This window comes from Aphidius gifuensis, linkage group LG5 (genome assembly GCF_014905175.1).
Source record: "Aphidius gifuensis isolate YNYX2018 linkage group LG5, ASM1490517v1, whole genome shotgun sequence".
Taxonomy (NCBI): domain Eukaryota; kingdom Metazoa; phylum Arthropoda; class Insecta; order Hymenoptera; family Braconidae; genus Aphidius; species Aphidius gifuensis.
Genome location: NC_057792.1, coordinates 5,659,767 through 5,681,491, shown reverse-complemented (window position 1 = coordinate 5,681,491; position 21,725 = coordinate 5,659,767). Strand labels below are relative to the sequence as shown.

Here is a 21,725-nt window from a genome sequence, read left to right as displayed (position 1 = left end):
TTGTAAAGATATTCTTCATTAGGATCTTCAATAAAAACGTCGTCACCAAATATAGATGTATCTGGTTTCACAATAATAGAAGAATAATCATGATTTACGTGAAAATTAAAGAAATAATTTTTCCATTGTGTTGTATTACCAACTTTGAATATTGTTTTGTTAAAATCAAATGAACTTTCATTCCATTCAGATCCTTTAAAAATAGCCCAGTCTCTACCAAGTTCAAAAAATTCATCAAGTTCACATGCCTTACATGCCTTGTATAAAGTCTTGGCGAGTTTTGTGTATTTAAAATCATCAATTTTACTGTCCTGTTTAAATATTTTTTCAACATTTTCTTCAAATTTATCATTTAGTTTATTCACGTAGTTTGCACCAATTATATTATTTTTTGGTTTAGTGTTATTTAAATAACCACCACATGCAAATTCATAAAAATCATCACAAGGATTGACATTTAAATTGCTTGATCTTAATATTCGAGAAGCTATAAATAAAAATACATCATTTTTAATAATATAAATACAATGATTATTGTAGTAAGAGTTAATTTTATGTCAACAAGAAAATAAAATTTTTAATGAATATTTTTATTCTTACCAGCATGAATACATGCTTCTGTTTCACAAATATCAGAAACATTTTTGTCTGCTGTTATTGGATGACCTATCAAAAAAATAATTAAAATTAAAAAATCATTTTAATATTACATTACTAGCTGTGATGAAAGAAATAACTTTTAAAAATTACAAAATAGCTTATTGCAAATTGAGTAAATAATAACGATATTTTTAAAATAAATAAAATAAATTGTTTGCTAATTAATTACCAAAAACAAGTCCATCAAATGAAAACACAAATAAAAAAATTATAAATACTGTCACTTTCATTTTTATGCACTTTTCAACAATACAGTCAGTTCTCTCACTGAGGCTGAGAGACTACTGAATTATCTTTTTCGAATTCTGGACCTGTTGGCAATTTCAGTAAACCTCACAAAACTGCAAATGAAAAATAATTTATACTGTGTTTTCTCTTGAAGAAAAAAAAATTGTCACAATAGAAATCACATTATGTGTTGTAAGCGGTTGTCCCTTGAGACCAAAGTCATCTTATTGAAGAATATTAGACGCAAGAACACAAAGCAGAACAGGTTGGCAAGCTTAGAAAATTCACCATGACTTAAAACATCTAAAAAATAAAATTAACATGTTTCTCTACTTTATTTTTTTCCATGAATAATGATCCTGATAAAATTTTAATGTTTTTTAGTATATTTTACACACCTTATAGATATTTCGAAAAAACTTTTTGACGTGTTTCGTTTGTAATTTGAATTTAAATTTTCAAATTATCTATACCGACAGTGTCTGTTCTTTCAAGCAGTTTTCAATTTTATCAACAAACACAAATTATATATATAAAAAATTTTTGTTTTAATAATAATAAATAAATCAACAATAACCATGTGTCAAGAGACATGTTTATTTAAACATCAACAATCAATTGTTGATGAATTAAAACAAGATTTAAAAAAAATAACTGAAATTGATGATGTTGATGTTGAGGTATGTTTATGTTATAATTTATTATTATTTGGATAATTTAAAACACTTAAATGCAATAAATAAATACATGTTTTAGAAAAAATTAAATGATTTATTTGAATGGCTGCAAATTTCACCAAAAATAACAACATTTCGAGTCAACACATTATTAACAGATGCTGATAAAATATTGACAATGTTGTTAAACTTGAAAAATATTAACAAGGTATACAATATAATTATTATTGTTTATTTTTATATATTATTTATTGTATAAATATGTCTAAAATAGAGTTTATCATCAATATCAATTGAATCAAAATTACCAGAATTGATTATAATTGAAGCTAAAAAATGTCATCAAGAAAAAGAAATGATTAATCATGATAATGAAGCTGTTGTTGATGCAGCATGTGGTGCTGCTGTATTACGAGGTTCACATGTATTTGCACCAGGTATTATGGGTTTAACTGGTGGTAATATAAATGATAAAATTAATTTATATGCTGATATAACTGGTTTATCAAAAAAAGGATTTATCAAAAAATATGATAATGATTCTAAAAAGTATTTGGGATATGGAATATTAAGACAAACAAGAAATGAAATATTTCATGAAGGTAATTGTGGTACTGGTCTTGCTATTGAAATGATTGAAACAATTTCTGGTTTACCACAATTAAATGAAACTGATTTACCTGATGGTTTTGTATTATTACAAAATTTTCCATCAATAATATGCTCACGTATTGTTGATCCACAACCAGATGATATTGTACTTGATATGTGTGCTGCACCTGGTAATAAAACAACTCATTTATCAGCATTAATGAAAAATAAAGGCAAAATTATTGCTATGGAAAAAATAAAATCAAAAATATCTAAAATGAAAAATAATTGTCAAAAATTTGGATGTAAAAATGTCGATATATTTTGTTTCGATGCAACAAAATCAGTAAATAATCAAATAACCAATGAAAATAATAATTCATTATTAGAACCACCATTTTTTAAGCAAACATTTGATAAAATTTTACTTGATGGACCATGTTCAGTACTTGGTAAAAGACCTCAACTTTTTAATAAAATAACTTGTAAAGAATTACGTGCAATTGTACCTCTACAAAAAAAATTATTTACATCTGTAAGTTGGTATATTAAATTTTATATTTTTAATTATAATTATTAATTATTTATCTATTTTAATAGGCAGTTGAATTGCTAAAAGATGGCGGAACATTGGTATACTCAACTTGTACAATAACAATTGCTGAAAATGAAGAAATTGTTGCTTGGGCATTAAAAAATTTTCCATGTTTAAAATTAAATCCAGCAAGACAACAATATGATTCATTTAATCTTGAAAAATATCCAGTATCATCAGGCTATCCAATTGAAGATTTACCATCAAATTTAGCTGATAATCTTTTACGTTTTGGAAGTGAAAATAATACGGTAGGTTTTTTCATTGCATCATTTAAAAAAAATACATAATAAAATTTAAAAATAAATAGTACAATTTCTTTCTTTTTTTTTTTGCTATTTATTTATTTTTTACACAAATTGAAAAAAATATTATCTGATTAAAATTTTAATGATTTTGTGATGTATTTTTTTTTGTAAAATTCATTGTAAATATTTATTATTTATTGTTGAATTAATGATGATTAATCAAACCATACCCATTTTGGCGAAACACTTGGAAAATCAAATTTATCTGGATGACCAATATGTGATAGTTTTGGAAATGTTTTTGACCATGTAAATGGTTCTTCTTCATTTGTTTTACTTGGTCCACATATTGCAGTAAATGTTTTTATCTCAGCATTATTAATAATTGTAATTTTAGTATCAATAACACCAAATGGTAATGGTACATCATTAAATTCACCTCTAAATTTAAAATTATTATGTCTTGATGAATTATTATTTAATTTTGTATCATTAATTTTATTAAACTGTTTAATTTTTAATGTTGTATCATCATTATTATTTTCAGCAATTTCTTTTAATCTATTTACCAAAATTTTTGTTTTTTTAATTGGTTTTTTATTTAATTCATCTGTTGGTTCAATTAATTCTGGTGTTTTAAATTTTGATTGTTTTGAAATATCAATATTATCAGGTTTTTTAAATCTTGAAAAACCATCTAGATATATAATTTTTTTGTCATTTAATATTTTTGTGTAGTCACTTATATGAGTTGTTCGTGAATGTTGTTCAACAAGCCAAATTGATGAATCAATAACTCTTATAATTGCCCATTGAATTGGTCTTGATATATCAGTGTCATCACGACGTGCTAATAATTTTGACCAATCATTACCATCAAGTGACAACCAATTTGCTGCCATTATTCTTGCTGGTGACATGATGATATGCTAAACAAAAAAAAAAAACAACAACATAATTAATATTAAAGCATACTTGATAATAGTAAGTAATTAACAGAGAAAAAATTCTTACAGATTCATAATTTTTATTTAGAGTATTTATTATTTCATTGTCAACTTGTTTTTTCATGTTGCTAGTTCTTAATGGTCTTCCAGTAACAATAAGATCTTGATTTTTTTTACTACTGATAATATAATATTCGTCTTGTGATGATAATGCACCAGGATATGATGACATTGCAATGGAATTTGTTGGTACTCGTTCAGCGCCATAATCATCATTAACATGATAACCAAATTTATATCTTTTCAACAATCTCAGCATCTTGTTGTATCTATTGATAAGCAACATAAAAAAAAGTAATTTACAATTAACATTTGATATCTTTACAAGATAATGAACATTGATAAAAGTTATATCAAGAAAAATTCCAATACCGTATTATTATTTTCCAATGTAATGCATGGAAAAATTATTTTCAAAAGAAATATAAGATTATATTAGCTTATTTATTAATTAACAAATTATTTATAATTTTAGTTTAATAAAAAAAAGGAAAAAACTTACGGTGCAGCTGTGTGATGAAAGATTGCAAGTGCTGGTTCAACATCTGGATTATCATGTGATAAATATTTGATCAATATACCACCAATATCAGCTGTAAAATCACGTGATGATGTATCATTTGTTCCAAAATTAAACATATCACCAGCTAATGCTAGCCAAATAAAATCCGAATGTGCAATATTAACATTTTTTCTACTTTTCATAACAGTATAACGCCAGCCATCTTCAAGACCATTTAATTGAGCATAAAATAAACTAATCATATGCCAATATGAATCTTTACTACCAAGTGTATCAATTTTATTACGAAATTTTTTAAGTGCAACATCATTACTAAATGCTTTACGAATTATTTTACATGTTTCTTCTTGTAATAAACATGCAGCATTTATTGTATTTGACCAATGATGATGTATCAATTGCCATGTTAGACTACCTTCAAGAAAACCAGCAGCATATGCTTGTACAGAATCTGGATAACTTGGTGTTGTTTCAATTTCAACAAATGACCAACCAATTTTATGAATTTTTGTACGATAATATGCTTTTGCAGCAATATCTTTTGGTAAATTTGATAAATTATTTGATTGTCCTAAAAAATCAATTTGATAACCAACTATTGGATTCCATGATAATATTGCTGTGTATGTACCATCATTTTCAACTCTACCAAATTCACCAATAATTATTGCACCAAGACCCAATAATATAACAGCAACAAGAATATAAGTTGAAATACGTGTCTGCAACCACGATGCTCCTACAACCTTCAACATTTTTACTCATCGGTAAACGACAATTAAATTTTAATAAAATTTTATATTTCAATTAGATAATATTTATATCAATTAATTTTGTTATGTTTTTTTCTATTGCAGTTTATCAATTTTTTATGTTTTTATCAAAAACAACATACGGGGCGTTTCTCAACCCATCGATTACAATTTTTTATTTCTTCTTCTTCTGGGTTTTTGTCTAATTACTTAGACACCTTGGATCCAGTTTAGTATTCTGTAAAATAATTAAATTAAATATTATTTTAATTATTATAATTTAATCATGACGTTAATTTTAAACTTGTTAAACTGGTTGAAGAATAAAAAAAAAAACCGTCAACTCATTAACAGAACAAATTAAAATTATTTAACTTATTAGCAAGTTTATTCTCGAAGCATCATAAGTCATACGACGTTGTATTATTGAGAAATAATAATTATTATTTTAAATTACAATGAGTCACGCATGATTAAACCCTTAATCGCAATTTATGATTTTCTCGAATGATCATATCATCTAAAAATACTTGCCAATAATATTTTATAATTTCTTTGTTAATTTTATATATATATATTAACTTAATTTTCATCTTACAAAATAATATATATATATAAAAATAGAATATGTTTTTTTAAAAAATATAATATACATCTATAAATATATTATTTTATTTATTTTTTATTTTTATAACAATTTACGGCGCAAGTAATGACATTCAAACAAATACTCGAGGACAATCATTTTAAAAAAAAAAAATAAAACAAAAATGATAATAATAATCAGTGTTAAATAAAAAATATATTAACTCAGGTGATATTTAATGTTATAAATTCAGGGACAATTATTTGAATTAATTAATTTTTTACGTATCAATAAATTACAATAATATTTAATTTAAAAAATTTTATTATTTTTTTTTTTTCTATTGACCGGGAGCACGTGTCATCCTGATGATTATTATTAAACATACTCGTTATCAGTAGAAAAAAAAAAAAAATGCTATCACTGGCGCTTATTAAATTTTAACAAGTTATATATTTTTTTAAAAATTATTTACACTGTTAAAAGAACTTGTAAGGTATTTATAAAAAATAATAACAATGGTAATTACCATTTGTAAAATTTTGAGAAAATAAAATGGAGTATTTTGTTGTATAATATTGTGCTAAGTGTGTTTTGGAGTAAATTGAGTTAAGATTATAATCAAGAAAATTTAAATAATTAATTAAAAATAAATAAAATTATTAATAAAATAGTGTAATTAGTATATTTTTTAATATTTTTTAAAAAAACTTACATTTGATTGAGTAATAATGTCTTGTGTATTATTGCAAATGAATAATAATTTCATGCCAATAAATCAATGATCACATTTAATTAAAAATTTTATAATTTTTTTAATTATATAGCAATGGACCATTTGCTCCGACACTTTAGCCCACAGAGTTAATAATATATTAATATTATTTATTTTTTAATTAACGTTTGACGTGCTTGGCGTCTGACGTTCAACTGAGTTAACAGAATGGAGCACAGTCTTAACATTCAGCTATACAATGCCAAAGCTAACGAAATAATTTTTTTTTTTACTGTGCATGTATGTGTATTAGCTTCAGCTTTACTTTGCTTTACTTACTGTCTCTATCTCTTATATATTAACGATGCCACTTTAATTTTTATTATTTTTTTTATTTTTTTTTTCTCACATCATCGTCTTCTTGCCAATACCAATAGTATCATCATCAATATAAAAATAAATACAAGATTATTTAAAATATCAATAATCAAGATGATAATATAAATTTAATATAATTTAAATTGTTTATTTATTTAAAAAAAATTTATTTTTTTTTTTGTAAATTTATTGTTTAAATATTTTTATTTTCATCTGGTAATTATTATTTTTTTTTTTGTTGCAGACAGAAAAATTTATGGGTTGCAGTTAGGGGCAATGACTCACAAAACTTTGATACTGATCAAAGTGCATTTATTAATAATTTAAAAACAATTATAAATAATTGTTTATAAGTTAATTTTGGTAATTTATTTTAAATATTTATGCTAATGATGATGATGAGAATAGTTGATGAATCATAAGACTCGTTGGAATTTTTATATTGGTATTCCCCTTTTTTTTTTTTAGATGGAGTTTAATATGAACAATGGAGAATACTTCATCTCAACATGTACGTCTTCATTTTGGCATTTTAATATAACGACATTCCATACGTGCTTTTATAGCTTAAATGGTATTTATGGTTTCACCAAGGAATTCAATTTCGATTCTTCAATGTGTTGATATTTATTTTTTTCATTAAAAACCACGACCTATATTTTATTTTTTATTTATGTTTTCATCAATGATATTTAAATGATTATCATTTAAATTTGTCTAAATTATTCATCAATTTGTTTAATGATAATTAGTATAAAAAAATGATGTTACATTTGATTGAGATTTTTTAAAATGAATACAATTTTATAATTATATTGTTTTAATATATAAAAAATAGTTTTAAGAGAAAGTTTTTAGTACAAATTGATGAATGAGAAAGCGCAAAACAAGGAAAGTTTTTTATCGCACATGCTCAGATGTTATTAGACTTGATAAAATTTTATTTGGAGTATGCGCTTTCATGACTTGACTTGAATATGATTTTTCTGATAATATTAAATAATTCTTAAATGCTGACAAAACGTTGAGTTGTCTCAATTGCTAAAGTCACAAGAATCGAAATTTAATAATCATGAAATTAATTGTAATTTTGTTTATCATTAAAACAGTTATTTCATTACGTTCTAGTGATCATCATCAATTATCAATTCATAAAATTCCACTTGGTTCTGAAGCGACATTTAATTGGCGGTAATATTCTTTACCAATTTTTAAATAACAAAATAAAATTATTAATTATTAAATTATTATTTAGAATACAGCCAATTGATGAAACAGTTGAAATTGAAATTCATTATTCAGCTGATGAATTTTCATGGTTTGCTATTGGCTTTTCAAAACGTGGTGAATTTAAAAATGCTGATTATTGTGTACTGTGGATTGACTGGCATCGTGATGTTCATTTTAATGTAATTAAAAAGTTTTATAAATAATTAAAAAATCAATTTCTAATTAATTTATTATTATTAAAATTAGGATGCTTGGTCAAATGAAAATGGAATATTAAATATAGATGAACATCAAGATTGCAATGGATTTGTTTGGAAAAAACCAGACATAAATAATTTAACTAAATTTGCATTTACACGTAAATTTGATACTTGTGACGTGCATGATTATGTTATCGAGGTATATTATATATATGAAAAAAAAAAAAAAACAAAGTAGATTTATCATTGATATTTGATATGTTTTATAATTATTATGATAATATATATTGCGGCATTATAGAGAGGTACCACCCACATCGTATGGTCTAAAGGAACTGGTCCATTATCATCATTAAATGGACTTGATATTATTGCTGATTCAACATCATCAAGCATGTCAAGAACTGAACTTCTCAAATTTGGTAAACATATTAATAATATATTTCCAACAGACACATGGAAATATGAGCTTCTTGCTGATCAAGTACGTGTTCCTGATGTTGAAACAACATATTGGTGTCGTGTACAAAGACTTCCGCATATATTATCTAAAAAGTAATATATATTTTTTTATAAAACATTAATTATTTTATTAATATAATGTATATTATTATATTTTTTTGTATTTAGACATCATATATTGCAATTTGGACCAGCTATTCAAAAAGGAAATGAACATTTAGTTCATCATATGGAAGTTTTTCATTGTGCTGGATCAATTGATGCATCAGTACCATTATATAGTGGACCATGTGATTCACCAGATCGTCCTCAAGCAACTCAAGTATATAATTTTATTATGTTAAATTTATTTTGTTTAATTATTAATTAATTTTTAGATATGTAAAAAAGTATTAGCAGCATGGGCAATGGGTGCTGATGCATTTGTTTATCCAAAAGAAACTGGTTTATCAATTGGTGGTGAACAATTTAATCCTTATATTATGCTTGAAATACATTATAATAATCCTGAACGTATTAAAGAAAAAATTGATTCATCAGGAATTGAATTTTATTTAACTGAAACATTAAGAAAATATGATGCTGGTGTTATTGAATTGGGTCTTGAGTATATTGATAAAATGGCTATACCACCACGTCAGGTAAATATATATATTTTAAATAAATAAATAATTATTTATAATTTTATTTTTGTTAAATTAAAACAAGGAATCATTTGAACTTTCTGGACATTGTATTGCTGAATGTACTGGTGTTGGATTACCACAATCTGGTATTTATGTATTTGGATCACAGCTTCATACTCATTTAACTGGTACAAAAGTTCAAACTCGTCATATAAGAGATGGACAAGAATTATCTCCTCTTAATTATGATAATCATTATTCAACTCATTTTCAAGAAATACGTCTTTTACCTAAACCCGTTCACGTTATGCCGGTATTTTTACCCTTTTTATTTTATTTAATCTCTTTGTATTTTTTTTTTTTTCTTTGGAATTTATTGAAATTCTAGGTCAAATAATATTACAGGGTGATTCATTGATAACAACATGTTCTTATAACACACTTGACCGAGAGAATGTGACACTTGGAGGTTTTTCAATATCTGATGAAATGTGCGTCAATTATATTCATTATTATCCAAACGCAAGACTCGAGGTAATTTTTTTTTAAATTTTATTTTTCCATTAAAACGAGTTTTTCGATTATTTTTTTTATTAATTGATTTAAGGTTTGTAAAAGTTCAATAAGTGATGATGCATTGAGAACATATTTTCGTTACATGCGTGAATGGGAAAATCAAAAAACAAATTTCGACGATGAAATATCAACAAGTTACAAGAACATTGAATGGACTAAAATTAGAGTTGCAGCTCTTCATGATTTATACCAAGCAGCACCACTAAGTAATTTACATTTTCAACTATTGACATTTCTTATTATTAATTTATAATTTTAACAATGCAATAGGTATGCAATGCAACAGTTCAGATGGATCACGTTTACCTGGTTTATGGGACAATAGTGCTGCAACACCTGTTAAACTTCCACTTGCACCACCAGCTCGTGATTGTCCCAGTATCAATAGCCACAACAACAATCTTGATCAATCAATGTAATTTAAAATTCATCAACAAAATTAACACCCAAATAATTATATGGTATGCCAAAAAAATAATTAATTTAGTTCACAATGATATATACTTTCTTTTTTATTTTATTATTATTATTCTTGTCATTTTATTTATTTCATACAATCAATTGTTTTAACACTGAGTAAAAAATTGTACAAAAAAAAAAAAACAGCTGATTAAGAAAAAAAAAATCTCTTATCTTTTTTTTTGTTTAATTATATTTAAATTAAAATTCATCAAACAAATATCATAATACATAATACAATACGACCCAAATTTAATTTAATTTCTTTTTTTTTTTTTTCACACATTTAAAAATTAAGTTAAACATTTAAAATAAACATATAAATAATTTTAAAAAAATTTATCCACACACACATAAAAAAAATGAGAACAAAAAAAAAGGTAATTATTTTTAAATTTACCAAGCGAATTTAAGATTTTTTTTTTTTTTTTTTTTCATAATATTATTTATCAAAGTATTAAAAAAATGTTTGTTTTTTTTTTATCTTGCTATATCTAAGTTTTGAAAATAGATATAAAGTATACGCTTATTGCGTTTTAAATTTCGTGTAAAAATACGAAATATATATTTTTTTTTTTTTAAATATAATGTATATGTTTTTTTAAAAAATGTCAAAAGTCTATTTATTATTTGTTAGTATGTACTGGCTTATCAGTCTCAGTGATTATCATAATAAATTTTAAGATATTGAAAATATTGTCAAGTATGAAAATATTTTTAAAACAAATATTCAAGTTGAATGATTTTCCAAATATATATCTATTGTATTGGATAATAATTGAATTTAAAATAAAAAAAAAAAAATCAATGAAAATATAATAATACTAATAATAATGATGAGCATTGATAATAATAAAAAATTTATTGCTCATTAATTTCAATATTGTGTTCTTATGATTAAATATATATTTTTATTTATTTTATTATTATCATTGTTATTATTTAATTTTGTATTATATATGTCTGGACTAGATTAAAGCGATTGATTATTTTCTCGAATATTCATTTGTAAAAAACAATATAATATACCAGCTTGTGCCATAACATCAACAGTACCAGCAGCAAGTGGATCACGACTTTTTGGATCTGTTCGTGAATTACTTATACCTGGTCTTAATAATGTTGGTCCAAATACTGTTGCAAGATTATGAAGTGACATTTTATTTTGTGCTTCATGTTTATTAACTTTTCCAAGATGACCAAGAATAAAATCAATAACTGATTTATTAACACTTGGTAAATTTTCGTAAACCAGACGAAGACAACCACTTCTTGTTATTTCACCAGTTTGAAATGCCTCAAGAAAAGATGGATAAAGTGCATCAGTAAATAATGCCTCTGGCATTTCACGAAGATATAATTTTAATACACCAGTTACTGAATGTACATCAACCTATTAATATAATAATTAAAATAATAATTAATATAGATAATTTAAATGATAAATAATAATTATATAGGTATATTTACTTCTTTTAAAAGTTGTTCAGCTTCATATGAATTGCTTTCAAATGACTTTCGCAATTTAGTAACATCTGATGCAGAACCAGATACACGATAAAGACCAATTTCAGCCATTCCTCTACGTTCCACTTCTCTGACACACGCAGTTATGATAAAAGGAACATTTCGCTTTTCTCTCCTGAAGAAAAAAAAAAAAAAAAAACGAATAAATAAATTATAAAATTTAATTAAAATAATATTTATATACATACTTGCAAACTAATTGTATTTTAGCACCAAAAAGACCTTGAGGTTTTGCTGATGGTACTCTTCTTAATGTAACTTCACTTGGTACAAATGTCAAGCCAACATCAAGACTTGCTGGACCTAAATTAAGTGCTCTTTCAACTGGATCAGATTGTAGCCAACTTCTACTTAATTTTTGTGTACATTTACCACGTAATACAGATCTTCCACTACAATCTTCATACAATAAAATTCTTAAATTTTGACTTCCTTCAAGTTCAACAACAAATGTTTCACCCCATGTTGATGTTTTACCTTTGGCAATACTACTTTTAGCACGTTTAAAATAATGTCCATAACTATCAACTTCAACAACAATATAAAGTTCACCAGGTCTATCAAGACCAGGTGGTGTTAAACCAACAAGTGTTAAATGTAAATCACCAAGTAATAAACTTTCATCTCTACCTGATCTCATAAGATAAGATCCCATATCAGTTTGTAAATATGTTCTACAAGCAGTTACCCAAGCTTGTAATTCATACATTGATAATGGTAATATACCTGGTGGTTGTCCACCTTGTTGTAATGCTTCAACAGCTTCAATCCATTGATTTTTTTCAAATTCACTTGATAAAAAAAATGTATATGCTGTTTGTATACGTGATTGATTTTTATGAACAACACGTAATAATAAATTTGGTGATGCAAGTACCAATTGTGCTTCAAGTTCAGCTAATTTTTTACGATTTTTTTCTGAACATCTTGAACCAATACGATTTTTTTTTTCATCATTATGTTCTTCCCATAATATTTGATCTCTAACAGTACATGCTTGTGATCTAAGTGATACAACATTTGCTGGATTTGTTTCTTTTGGTTCAATACCATCATCTGATACAGTTACTTCAGATACAGGTAAATACCATTTTAATTCAAATGTAAATTTATCTCTACCAGATGCTTTATATTTAGCACATGCAATAACATCATTAAATAAAAATAAATGACGTAATTTTCTATGACCATCAGATAATTCAACAATAAATGAATTTTTAACAAGTCTTCTTTGTGCTCTATCATGAGTTGGAAACATTGATTTTGTTTGTATAATATTAAATTCATCTAAAAAATTTCTTGTCATTGTTAATGCTTCAGTTAATGGTATATTATCAGCATGATTTGTTGGTGTATGTTTTAATAAATCATGTAATACTAGTGCATTTTTTTGTACTCTTGCAACTGGTTTATGTAATAAATCTTCAAGTGATAAACCAGGACCACCTTTTGGAAAACCTTTTAATCTAATATCTTTTGTTATTTCACCAAATTGTAATGATTGTGCTGAACAACGTCTTACAGTATCAGTTGCTCTTGCATAATTATGTAAAAATGCACCATAAAGATTAATATTACTAGCCATTAATTTAAATTGTTCACCAATTGTTGTTTTAATTTCCCATTTATCTAATTTTTTTCTTAATTCATCCAAAAAATTTTTATGTAAACCATAAAGTTCTGGTATTTTATAAAACATTGTACCAAATTCTTCTTCACTAATAACTGGTTGTGATGTTGTTAATGTTGCACGTATTGCTTTCATATATTGTAACATAACATTTAAACATTCAACATATATTGTTTCTGATTCAACAACTGAATTAACAATACATTTAATCATATATATTCTATCATCATCATCATTATTATGATTATTAATTTTTTTATCTTTATTTAATTGTCGTCTTGGTGTTGTTGGTGTTGGTGATTCTAAACTACCTTCACTTAAACTTGTACGTTCAGTATCACTATTATTAAATGTTTCATTATCTGTACTTAATGTTCTTAATAAAATTTGTGGTGCAGATGTTACAATATTTTCTTCATCCTCTGAATCAATTGTTGTTCTGTGTTGTATAAAATAATCAATATTAACATAATTACTACGATTACCTGGTGAATCTGGTAATGATGGTGGTCTTTTTGTTGATGATGATTTATTATTTTTATTTATTATTGGTAATCTTGAATCAATATAAACATATTCACCAGTTTGATCAAGTGGAACTGAATCATAAAATGGTTCATCTTCTGATATTTCAGCATCACCATCTTCACTATCTTCAATAATAATTTTATTATTACTTTTTTTTTTTACTCCTTCTTGTTGTTGTTCAATTTCACCATTTGTATCTTCATTAACTTTATTTAATTCATTCAATTTATTATCATCATCATTATCATCATCATCATCATCATCATTTTTATCACGTTTACTACTTCCTGTAACTTCAATAACTGTTATATAATTACTTGGTATATCTGTATCACTATTTCTACGTTGTACAGATAATAATTTATTATAATTATTTGGTATTTCACTTTTTGGACGTTTTGATGTTGCTAATGAATAACTTAATTCAGATACACATTTATCTTGTAATTTACTTATGTCTTTTCTAACTGGTATTTCTGGTGATTGCTCAGATAATGGTGATTCTTCTGGTGGTGCTGATGGCTCATCATTACCATTATTATTTATATTTTCACAATTTAATAATTTATTATCATTTATATTTTTATTATTTTTTACATCATTTTTTATTATTGATGGATTTGTTAATAATATTGATGTATTTGTTGTTTCAGCAAGTTTTTTATGATGTTCAACATCTGCCAATAATCTCTCTAAATATTCAACATAAAATTCTTCTTTTTCAAGTTCTTCTCTCAAGCCAGCAACCTATATAGATGAATCATTATTTAATAACAAAAAAAAAAACCACAAAATTTATATTAAATAATAAAAAAAATACATACTTTTTCTTTGTGTTTTAATAAATTAGCCCTGACATCCTCCTCCCACGCAGCAGGCAATGAACTGTCAGGAAATCTTTCCACCCAAACCCTTTGAAAATCACCAAAAACACTCATCTTGATTTAAAATAAAAACTTGTTTTTCGATTATTATTAATTTTTACTATCATCACATTATTTAACAAAGAAAATTAAATACAAAAATTAATAACAAAAAAACAAGTCTTATCATGAGATAAAATAAATATCAATTCAATGATGAATCATTTGTAGCTAAATGACGTGACACTTGTAATAAAATTTAGACATTGCAGTCAGACCACTTTTACTTTTTTTTTTTTTCTTTTCCCAATTATAAAAATAAATATGTTAATATCCGTTTTATTCTAGTCTATAAATTATCAACTAACTTTGATAATAATTTTTTATTATTTTTCAATAATAAAACACAAGATAATTCATAATCTTCTTATCACCATTTGTTTTTTTTTATGTCATTGTGTAAAAAAAAAATACACAAAATATAAATATTGATGAGGCACTTGATGGTGATCACGATGATTAATCAACACACTCAACACATTTACAAATAATTTACGAAATCAATTACAAATTGATAAATAAATATTATAAAAAAATTAAGGGCGGATTCACCAGTTTGTTTTATCAGTACATATTGACACTCTTCATACAAAAAAAAAAAAAAAAAACAATCTCTGATTACCAGTATATCTCTCCAGTTTTAAACAATATCTGTTCATAATTTTCTACATTTTTTTTTTCCTATCCACTGGTTTTATAATAATAATTATTTATATCTACATTTCAATACAAAATTTTCAACATACAAATCTACACACCGTGCGACTTCATGCAAGAGATATATATAAAAAAAAAAATTACATATCTTCTTCTTTGTCTCTTGCTTTTGTTATCATTATTATTATAATTATCATCATGTTATTCAAGAGTCAACCAGCAGTCGGCATTATATTAAATTATTTATTATTATTTAAACAATAATTTAATTATTATTATTTATAGCAAGTGTATACTTGAGCATGAAAATTTAACAACAATAATTGTAAACAATAACAATTGACAGCTTTTTTAAAAAATAATAATTTTGAAAATATCTAGATTATCGACATGTTGTTGTTGTTGTTTTTTTTTCTCACTCTCTCTCTTTTCTCTCTGTGTTTTTAATAGCGTAATTTTTTTTTATGATTGTGTTACTATGCACATATAGAACATGTATGTTTGTATGATAATTTTAAAATAGTAAAAGGGGAATTGCATTGCGAAGAAGAGAGAGAGCGAGAGAGAATAAACTTCATGGGAGAGGGGACGTTTTTTATACGGATCGATTGAAATCAGCTGTGCTGCCAATTAGCTATAGTAAATGCTATTTTTATCCTGTTATTGAGGTATGTAAATACATAAACTTCATTATTATATTTAACAATAAATTAACATGTTAAATTGTTGTTAAGCTAAGCCTATACAATATTAATTAATATATTATGATTTTTTTAGGTAATTTTTTAATAGCAATTTATTGATATTTTAATAATTAATCAATGAAAAAATAAGAGTGGGGGAATATAGTTGATTTACAGAAACTATAGTAAAATATATTTTTAAAGAAAAAAAAAAATTAAAGAAAGATAGAGATAATAATATGACAAAGAAAGCAAATGACACATGTTTATTATTTTGACATAATGTCAAAATATTTAAACCCTTTAAAATGAATTGAAATTTCATAATTATTTAATTGTTTAAATAATAATAAAAAAAAAATATGGAGGATAAAAAATCAAATACAATAATTGATGAATTATCTGATCATGTTCGTAAACATTCAAAAACAGATATATTAAATTGTTTAAATAAAATAAAAAATGATAAAAAATTAATTGATAATTTAATTAAAAATTCAAATAAATTAGATATATTAATAAAATTATTAAGTTTTCAAAATATTAAAATACTTGATATAACATTGAGTATATTAGCAACATTATTTTTAAAATCATCAGTACGTGAAAATATTGATGAGACTAAAATAGCTAAAAATGTTGTATGGATTATTAAAAATTTAACATCAGGAATGACATTACATTGTCGTGCATGTAGATTAATTGGTAATATTGCTGAATCAAAAAGACATGCTAAAGCATTATATAAAGAAAATGTAATTGATGCATTAAATGAAGATATATTAAATATCATCAAACAAATATCAATTACAAAACATGTTTACAAAATATAAAAATTCACGTTGTTTTAATTTGATAATTGATATTAATTTATTGTAGTGCTAAATAATAGAATTTCATTTCAAATATTATATCGTTTATTACAAATTGCTGAATTTCGTCCAATTATTGGTGGTACAAATGCCATTGAATGTTTAATAAATATTCTGAAAAAAGAAAATAATAATGAATCATTATTATCATCAATACATTATGAAGTAATATCAAGTATTTGTTTATTATCACGTGAAGCTGTTAATCGTTTAAAAATACGTGATTTTGATGGATTACGTGTTATGTTAAAATTACTTGAAGAGCCAGATGTTGATAATAAATATCATGCAATAATATTACATGCATTTACACAATATTTATATGATGCTGAAAGTGTATCAGTTATGATTAAACATGGTATTGTTAATGTACTAGCAAATAGATTAAAAATAATGGCACTTGATGTACAATTATATGATAATAATTATATTAATGATGATGATGATAATAATACTACTAAAAAACGTACAGCTGATGAAATGACAATGACAACAACAACAACAACTGATCATAATTTATCACCATCATCATCATCATCATCATCTGGTGAAATAATAAAATTTAATAAAATAAATAAAGGTAGATTTAGTTTTGATTATTGTTCAAATCAATGGAGTCCAAGTAGTGAAAATAGTTCATCACCATCATGGCCATCAAATGATAATGATAATGATATTTGTTTTAATGAAGATGATAATTATAGTCCAGTATGTAGTGATAATGAAGAAACTAAAAGTATAACAACACAAGATGAAGAAGTTGATTCGTTAAATAATTATATTACAAATAAATTTGAAAATGAATCAAATCAAATTGAATATGTTGCAAATGCATCACATAAATGGACACTTATATTATTTCGTAGTTTAACATATTGGAGTGATCCAATTGAGGGACTTGCTGATCCAACAACTATACAAGCATTAACTGCATATATTAGTTCAACTAAAAATCTTACAGCACCAGCAATGCTCAACAGAATAATTCAGTAAGTTTTTTTTTTTTTTTTGCATTATTAATTTTCTAAAATATAAATAGTAGTAATTTAATTTAATTGTTATTTTTTCTTGCAGAAATCATGTTTATTTTTTGCCATTGTTACTACAAGGTTTTGTATTTGATGCACAAAATCTTGATCATTCACAAGAATATCTTCGTATATTTTGTAATACTGCTGAATCAGGTGGTGCATTTGGTGAGCTAGCAACAAAATTATTACGTGGTACTGATATACATAAAAATATGGTAGCTGTATCAGTACCATTTGTTCTTAAATCAAAAGATAAATTACGTACTTTATTAAATACATACGGTGGTCTTGATCTTATATTTAAATTATTATCAAATAAACAACATGAATTAAATAAAAATTCTGTATTATCAATATGTCGTCTTGCTGAAACACTTGAAATAACAGCATCAGTTGGTGATAATAATAGCTCATCAACAGATAATACAAATGGCATTATTAATATTAATAATTATAATAAATTATCAAATGATATTGTTACATTTGAACTTGATAATGGTGATACATTTGATGCATCTAGACAATTACTTTGTAATAAATCAGAATATTTTACTGCCATGTTGGAGGGTAATTTTTTTGAAGGTGGACAAAAAAAAGTTAAATTACAAAATGTTACAAGAGGTGGTCTTGCTGCTTTATGTTTAGCAATGAGTGGTGAATTATTTTATAAAAATAATTCAATTAAATATGATAATAATGATAATGATGAAGATAATGATGATAAATTGGCTATTGAATCATTATTGGATGCTGTACTACTTGCTGATAAATATTTAATGCTTGATGAATCAGAAAAATTAACTGAAAAATCAATATCAATATTAACACGTGGTAATTTAATACGTGCTTGGAATTGGTCGAGAATTAATAACTGCCATGAACTCAAGGTATGCTGTGTTAAAAATTTTTTGGTTTGTGAATTATCAAGAGAAGATAGACTACGTGTTTTTAATGATTTTTTAAATGATTGTAATTTTCAAGAATTTTTAAATGACATTAAACTTATTATAACTGAACAACTTTTGATAAGATAATCGTCAAATCATTCAATCAATAATGTATTATTATTTTATTAAAAAAAAGAAAGAAAAAGGAAAAAAAAAATAATCATTTTCATAATAAAATTAAATCTAGTCTAGAAATTTTTTTTTTTTTTGTACTATTTATGTATCTTTTATTTCTATTTTTAATATTATCATTATAAAATAAATAATATTGTAGAAAAAAATTTTTTTATTATTATTTTCATATAAAAAAATTAACGTTTTGTTAAATAAAATAATATTGGCTCTGATGGTACGCTAATTAAATGTAATTTTATATCAATTTTTGTTGCATTTGAACAATTGATTTTGTAATTTTTAACAAGCTGAAAAAAAAAAAATTGTAATAATTATTTGTAAATTATATATCAAGATGTCTCAATAGAGACACTTTCGTATTATATATTTATATTTTTAATTTTTATTTATTAAATACCTGTGACAACAATAGTGTCATTTGAGTTTCAGCAAGTTTTTTACCAACACAACTTCTGACACCAAGAGCAAATGGTAAACTTCCATAAGAATTATGAACACCATCAAAATTTCCTTTTTCATTTCTCAGCCATCTTGAGGGAATAAATTCATTTGGTTGATAAAAATTAAGAGGATTTCTTCCACTTGAATAAAGTGACATGAGTATTAATTCACCACCAGATAAATCATATCCACAAATATTTTTTTTCTCTGGTAAAATACGAGTTAAAAATGGAGCTGTTGGATATAATCTCAATGATTCTTTTAAAATTCCTTTTGCATATGAATTTCCAATGATTTCATTTACTTCCAATGTTGATACTTGTTTCGCAAATTCGTCTTGAATATTTTGATGAGTTGAAAGTAAAAATAGTGCCCACTGAGTCGAATAAGCTGTCTAATAAAAAACAATGATTAATAATTAGCTTGATGGAAATTTATTGTTAATAATAATTGGTAATTGAACAAACTGTATCTCCAGCAGCTAAAATTAAATCAGTCACAATTTTAATAAGATTATCATCTTGTATTCCTTCTTGTTTCATTAAAAATAATAATCCATCACCACCATAAGATTCCATTTGTGGTACTAATTTTCTTGTTAGATCCAGAGTTTCATCTGCAACTTTAACAAATTCTTGCCATACTGGAAGACGTAATTTCATGGCATATTTTGCTGGTAGTAGTGAAAGTTTAGCACTTATTTCAAATACTTTATGAAGTATACCAGCAAGTTTTTCAGCTTCAATTCGGCCAATTTGCTTATAACTATTCCAAGTTGAACCCATGAGTACTGACATCATTACTGTCAACAATTACAAATTAAAAATTCAATTTTAATTGAATCAAAACGCGGTAAGTTTTTTTGATCAATCAATTTATAATAGTTACCTTCAATTGACCAACGATAAAGTCTTCTTTCAATTGCAGGAATAACTTGTTGATTATCACTATATATTTTTAACTCTTTACTCAAATCATCAGCAGCTGCAAAACTACTTTTTATCACAACATCTTTTAAACTGTATGGTGATACCATAATTTTATTTATAATTTTTCTGTAATACTGCCATTCTTCACCATCCCTAGAAGACAAAAAAAAAAACAAATAATTAGCTTACTTGTTGATAATTTAATTTATTTTTTAATAAATTATTAATTACATAAATAATAAACCTCTTTGACATTTTCTCATGTCATTGTAAAGAAGCCAAGCTTCTGGTAAAAAATGTCTAGGTGTTGCTCCTTCATATCTAAATATTTTTTGATAATCCTCTGGTGAATTTAAAAATACAGCACTAACTGGACCAATTTTATCACGATAAATTGGTCCTAATTTTTTATGATTACCATCAACATAATGATGAAATTTATATGCTCTTTCATAATTTACTAAATTTAACAATGAATTTAACAATGTTTGTTTTGGTGCTTCTGGAATTTGTGATGAATATTTAAGACTTGTTATTAAAAATTGTCTTTTTACATGATATTTTTGTAATATTGTTTTAAACATTATTTATATTTTTAATTTAAATTATAATTTTAGCCAATTTTAGCTCTTAAGTTATCGTTGTTATGATTAATTTAATTATTATTTAAAAATATTTGTAGCTGGATGCAATTTAGTGCAAGCTATTGTGTCGAGAGACAACTCAAAAAGTTGACTCTGTGTTTTTTTTTCCAGGTAGATGCATATTACGTAGGTGGGAATGCGGTAAACTAAAAAAATAAAATATAAGTATATTTTATTCGACAAGCTCCACGTCATTAGATACGCATCAATTTATCTTTTTTTTATCTTGAAACTTTGAATTTTATACCTGCAAATTTAAAATGAA

At 24.7% G+C, this 21,725-nt stretch overlaps 6 protein-coding genes across 6 annotated transcripts; 3 read left to right on the top strand and 3 right to left on the bottom strand.

Annotated features, from left to right (window-relative positions):
* The first annotated feature begins 1,465 nt into the window (after positions 1-1,465).
* Positions 1,466-3,853, top strand: LOC122857244 (tRNA (cytosine(72)-C(5))-methyltransferase NSUN6). The gene is made up of 4 exons (XM_044159310.1): positions 1,466-1,568; positions 1,645-1,773; positions 1,840-2,691; positions 2,757-3,853. The coding sequence occupies exons 1-4, from the start codon at positions 1,467-1,469 to the stop codon at positions 3,039-3,041; spliced, it is 1,368 nt and encodes a 455-aa protein (XP_044015245.1). The 5' UTR covers position 1,466; the 3' UTR covers positions 3,042-3,853.
* On the bottom strand, positions 3,064-6,799 carry LOC122857243 (putative phospholipase B-like lamina ancestor). The gene is made up of 4 exons (XM_044159309.1): positions 6,583-6,799; positions 4,509-5,519; positions 4,014-4,275; positions 3,064-3,928 (listed from the first exon to the last, which is right to left on the bottom strand). The coding sequence occupies exons 2-4, from the start codon at positions 5,282-5,284 to the stop codon at positions 3,215-3,217; spliced, it is 1,752 nt and encodes a 583-aa protein (XP_044015244.1). The 5' UTR covers positions 5,285-5,519; positions 6,583-6,799; the 3' UTR covers positions 3,064-3,214.
* A 1,147-nt stretch (positions 6,800-7,946) lies between these two features.
* Positions 7,947-10,997, top strand: LOC122857242 (tyramine beta-hydroxylase). The gene is made up of 10 exons (XM_044159308.1): positions 7,947-8,151; positions 8,216-8,369; positions 8,437-8,589; positions 8,692-8,945; positions 9,021-9,174; positions 9,230-9,493; positions 9,561-9,791; positions 9,884-10,012; positions 10,086-10,260; positions 10,325-10,997. The coding sequence occupies exons 1-10, from the start codon at positions 8,033-8,035 to the stop codon at positions 10,471-10,473; spliced, it is 1,782 nt and encodes a 593-aa protein (XP_044015243.1). The 5' UTR covers positions 7,947-8,032; the 3' UTR covers positions 10,474-10,997.
* A 279-nt stretch (positions 10,998-11,276) lies between these two features.
* Positions 11,277-15,992, bottom strand: LOC122857240 (active breakpoint cluster region-related protein). The gene is made up of 4 exons (XM_044159307.1): positions 15,023-15,992; positions 12,229-14,945; positions 11,984-12,155; positions 11,277-11,906 (listed from the first exon to the last, which is right to left on the bottom strand). Exons 1-4 carry the CDS (start codon positions 15,134-15,136, stop codon positions 11,487-11,489), a joined length of 3,423 nt encoding a protein of 1,140 aa, XP_044015242.1. The 5' UTR covers positions 15,137-15,992; the 3' UTR covers positions 11,277-11,486.
* Positions 15,993-16,190: 198 nt separating this feature from the next.
* On the top strand, positions 16,191-19,488 carry LOC122856273. The gene is made up of 4 exons (XM_044157968.1): positions 16,191-16,446; positions 16,556-17,255; positions 17,352-18,322; positions 18,408-19,488. The coding sequence occupies exons 2-4, from the start codon at positions 16,824-16,826 to the stop codon at positions 19,396-19,398; spliced, it is 2,394 nt and encodes a 797-aa protein (XP_044013903.1). The 5' UTR covers positions 16,191-16,446; positions 16,556-16,823; the 3' UTR covers positions 19,399-19,488.
* A 134-nt stretch (positions 19,489-19,622) lies between these two features.
* On the bottom strand, positions 19,623-21,719 carry LOC122857239 (cytochrome P450 315a1, mitochondrial). The gene is made up of 5 exons (XM_044159305.1): positions 21,048-21,719; positions 20,776-20,969; positions 20,355-20,689; positions 19,844-20,281; positions 19,623-19,733 (listed from the first exon to the last, which is right to left on the bottom strand). The coding sequence occupies exons 1-5, from the start codon at positions 21,398-21,400 to the stop codon at positions 19,623-19,625; spliced, it is 1,431 nt and encodes a 476-aa protein (XP_044015240.1). The 5' UTR covers positions 21,401-21,719.
* Between the last annotated feature and the right edge of the window lie 6 nt (positions 21,720-21,725).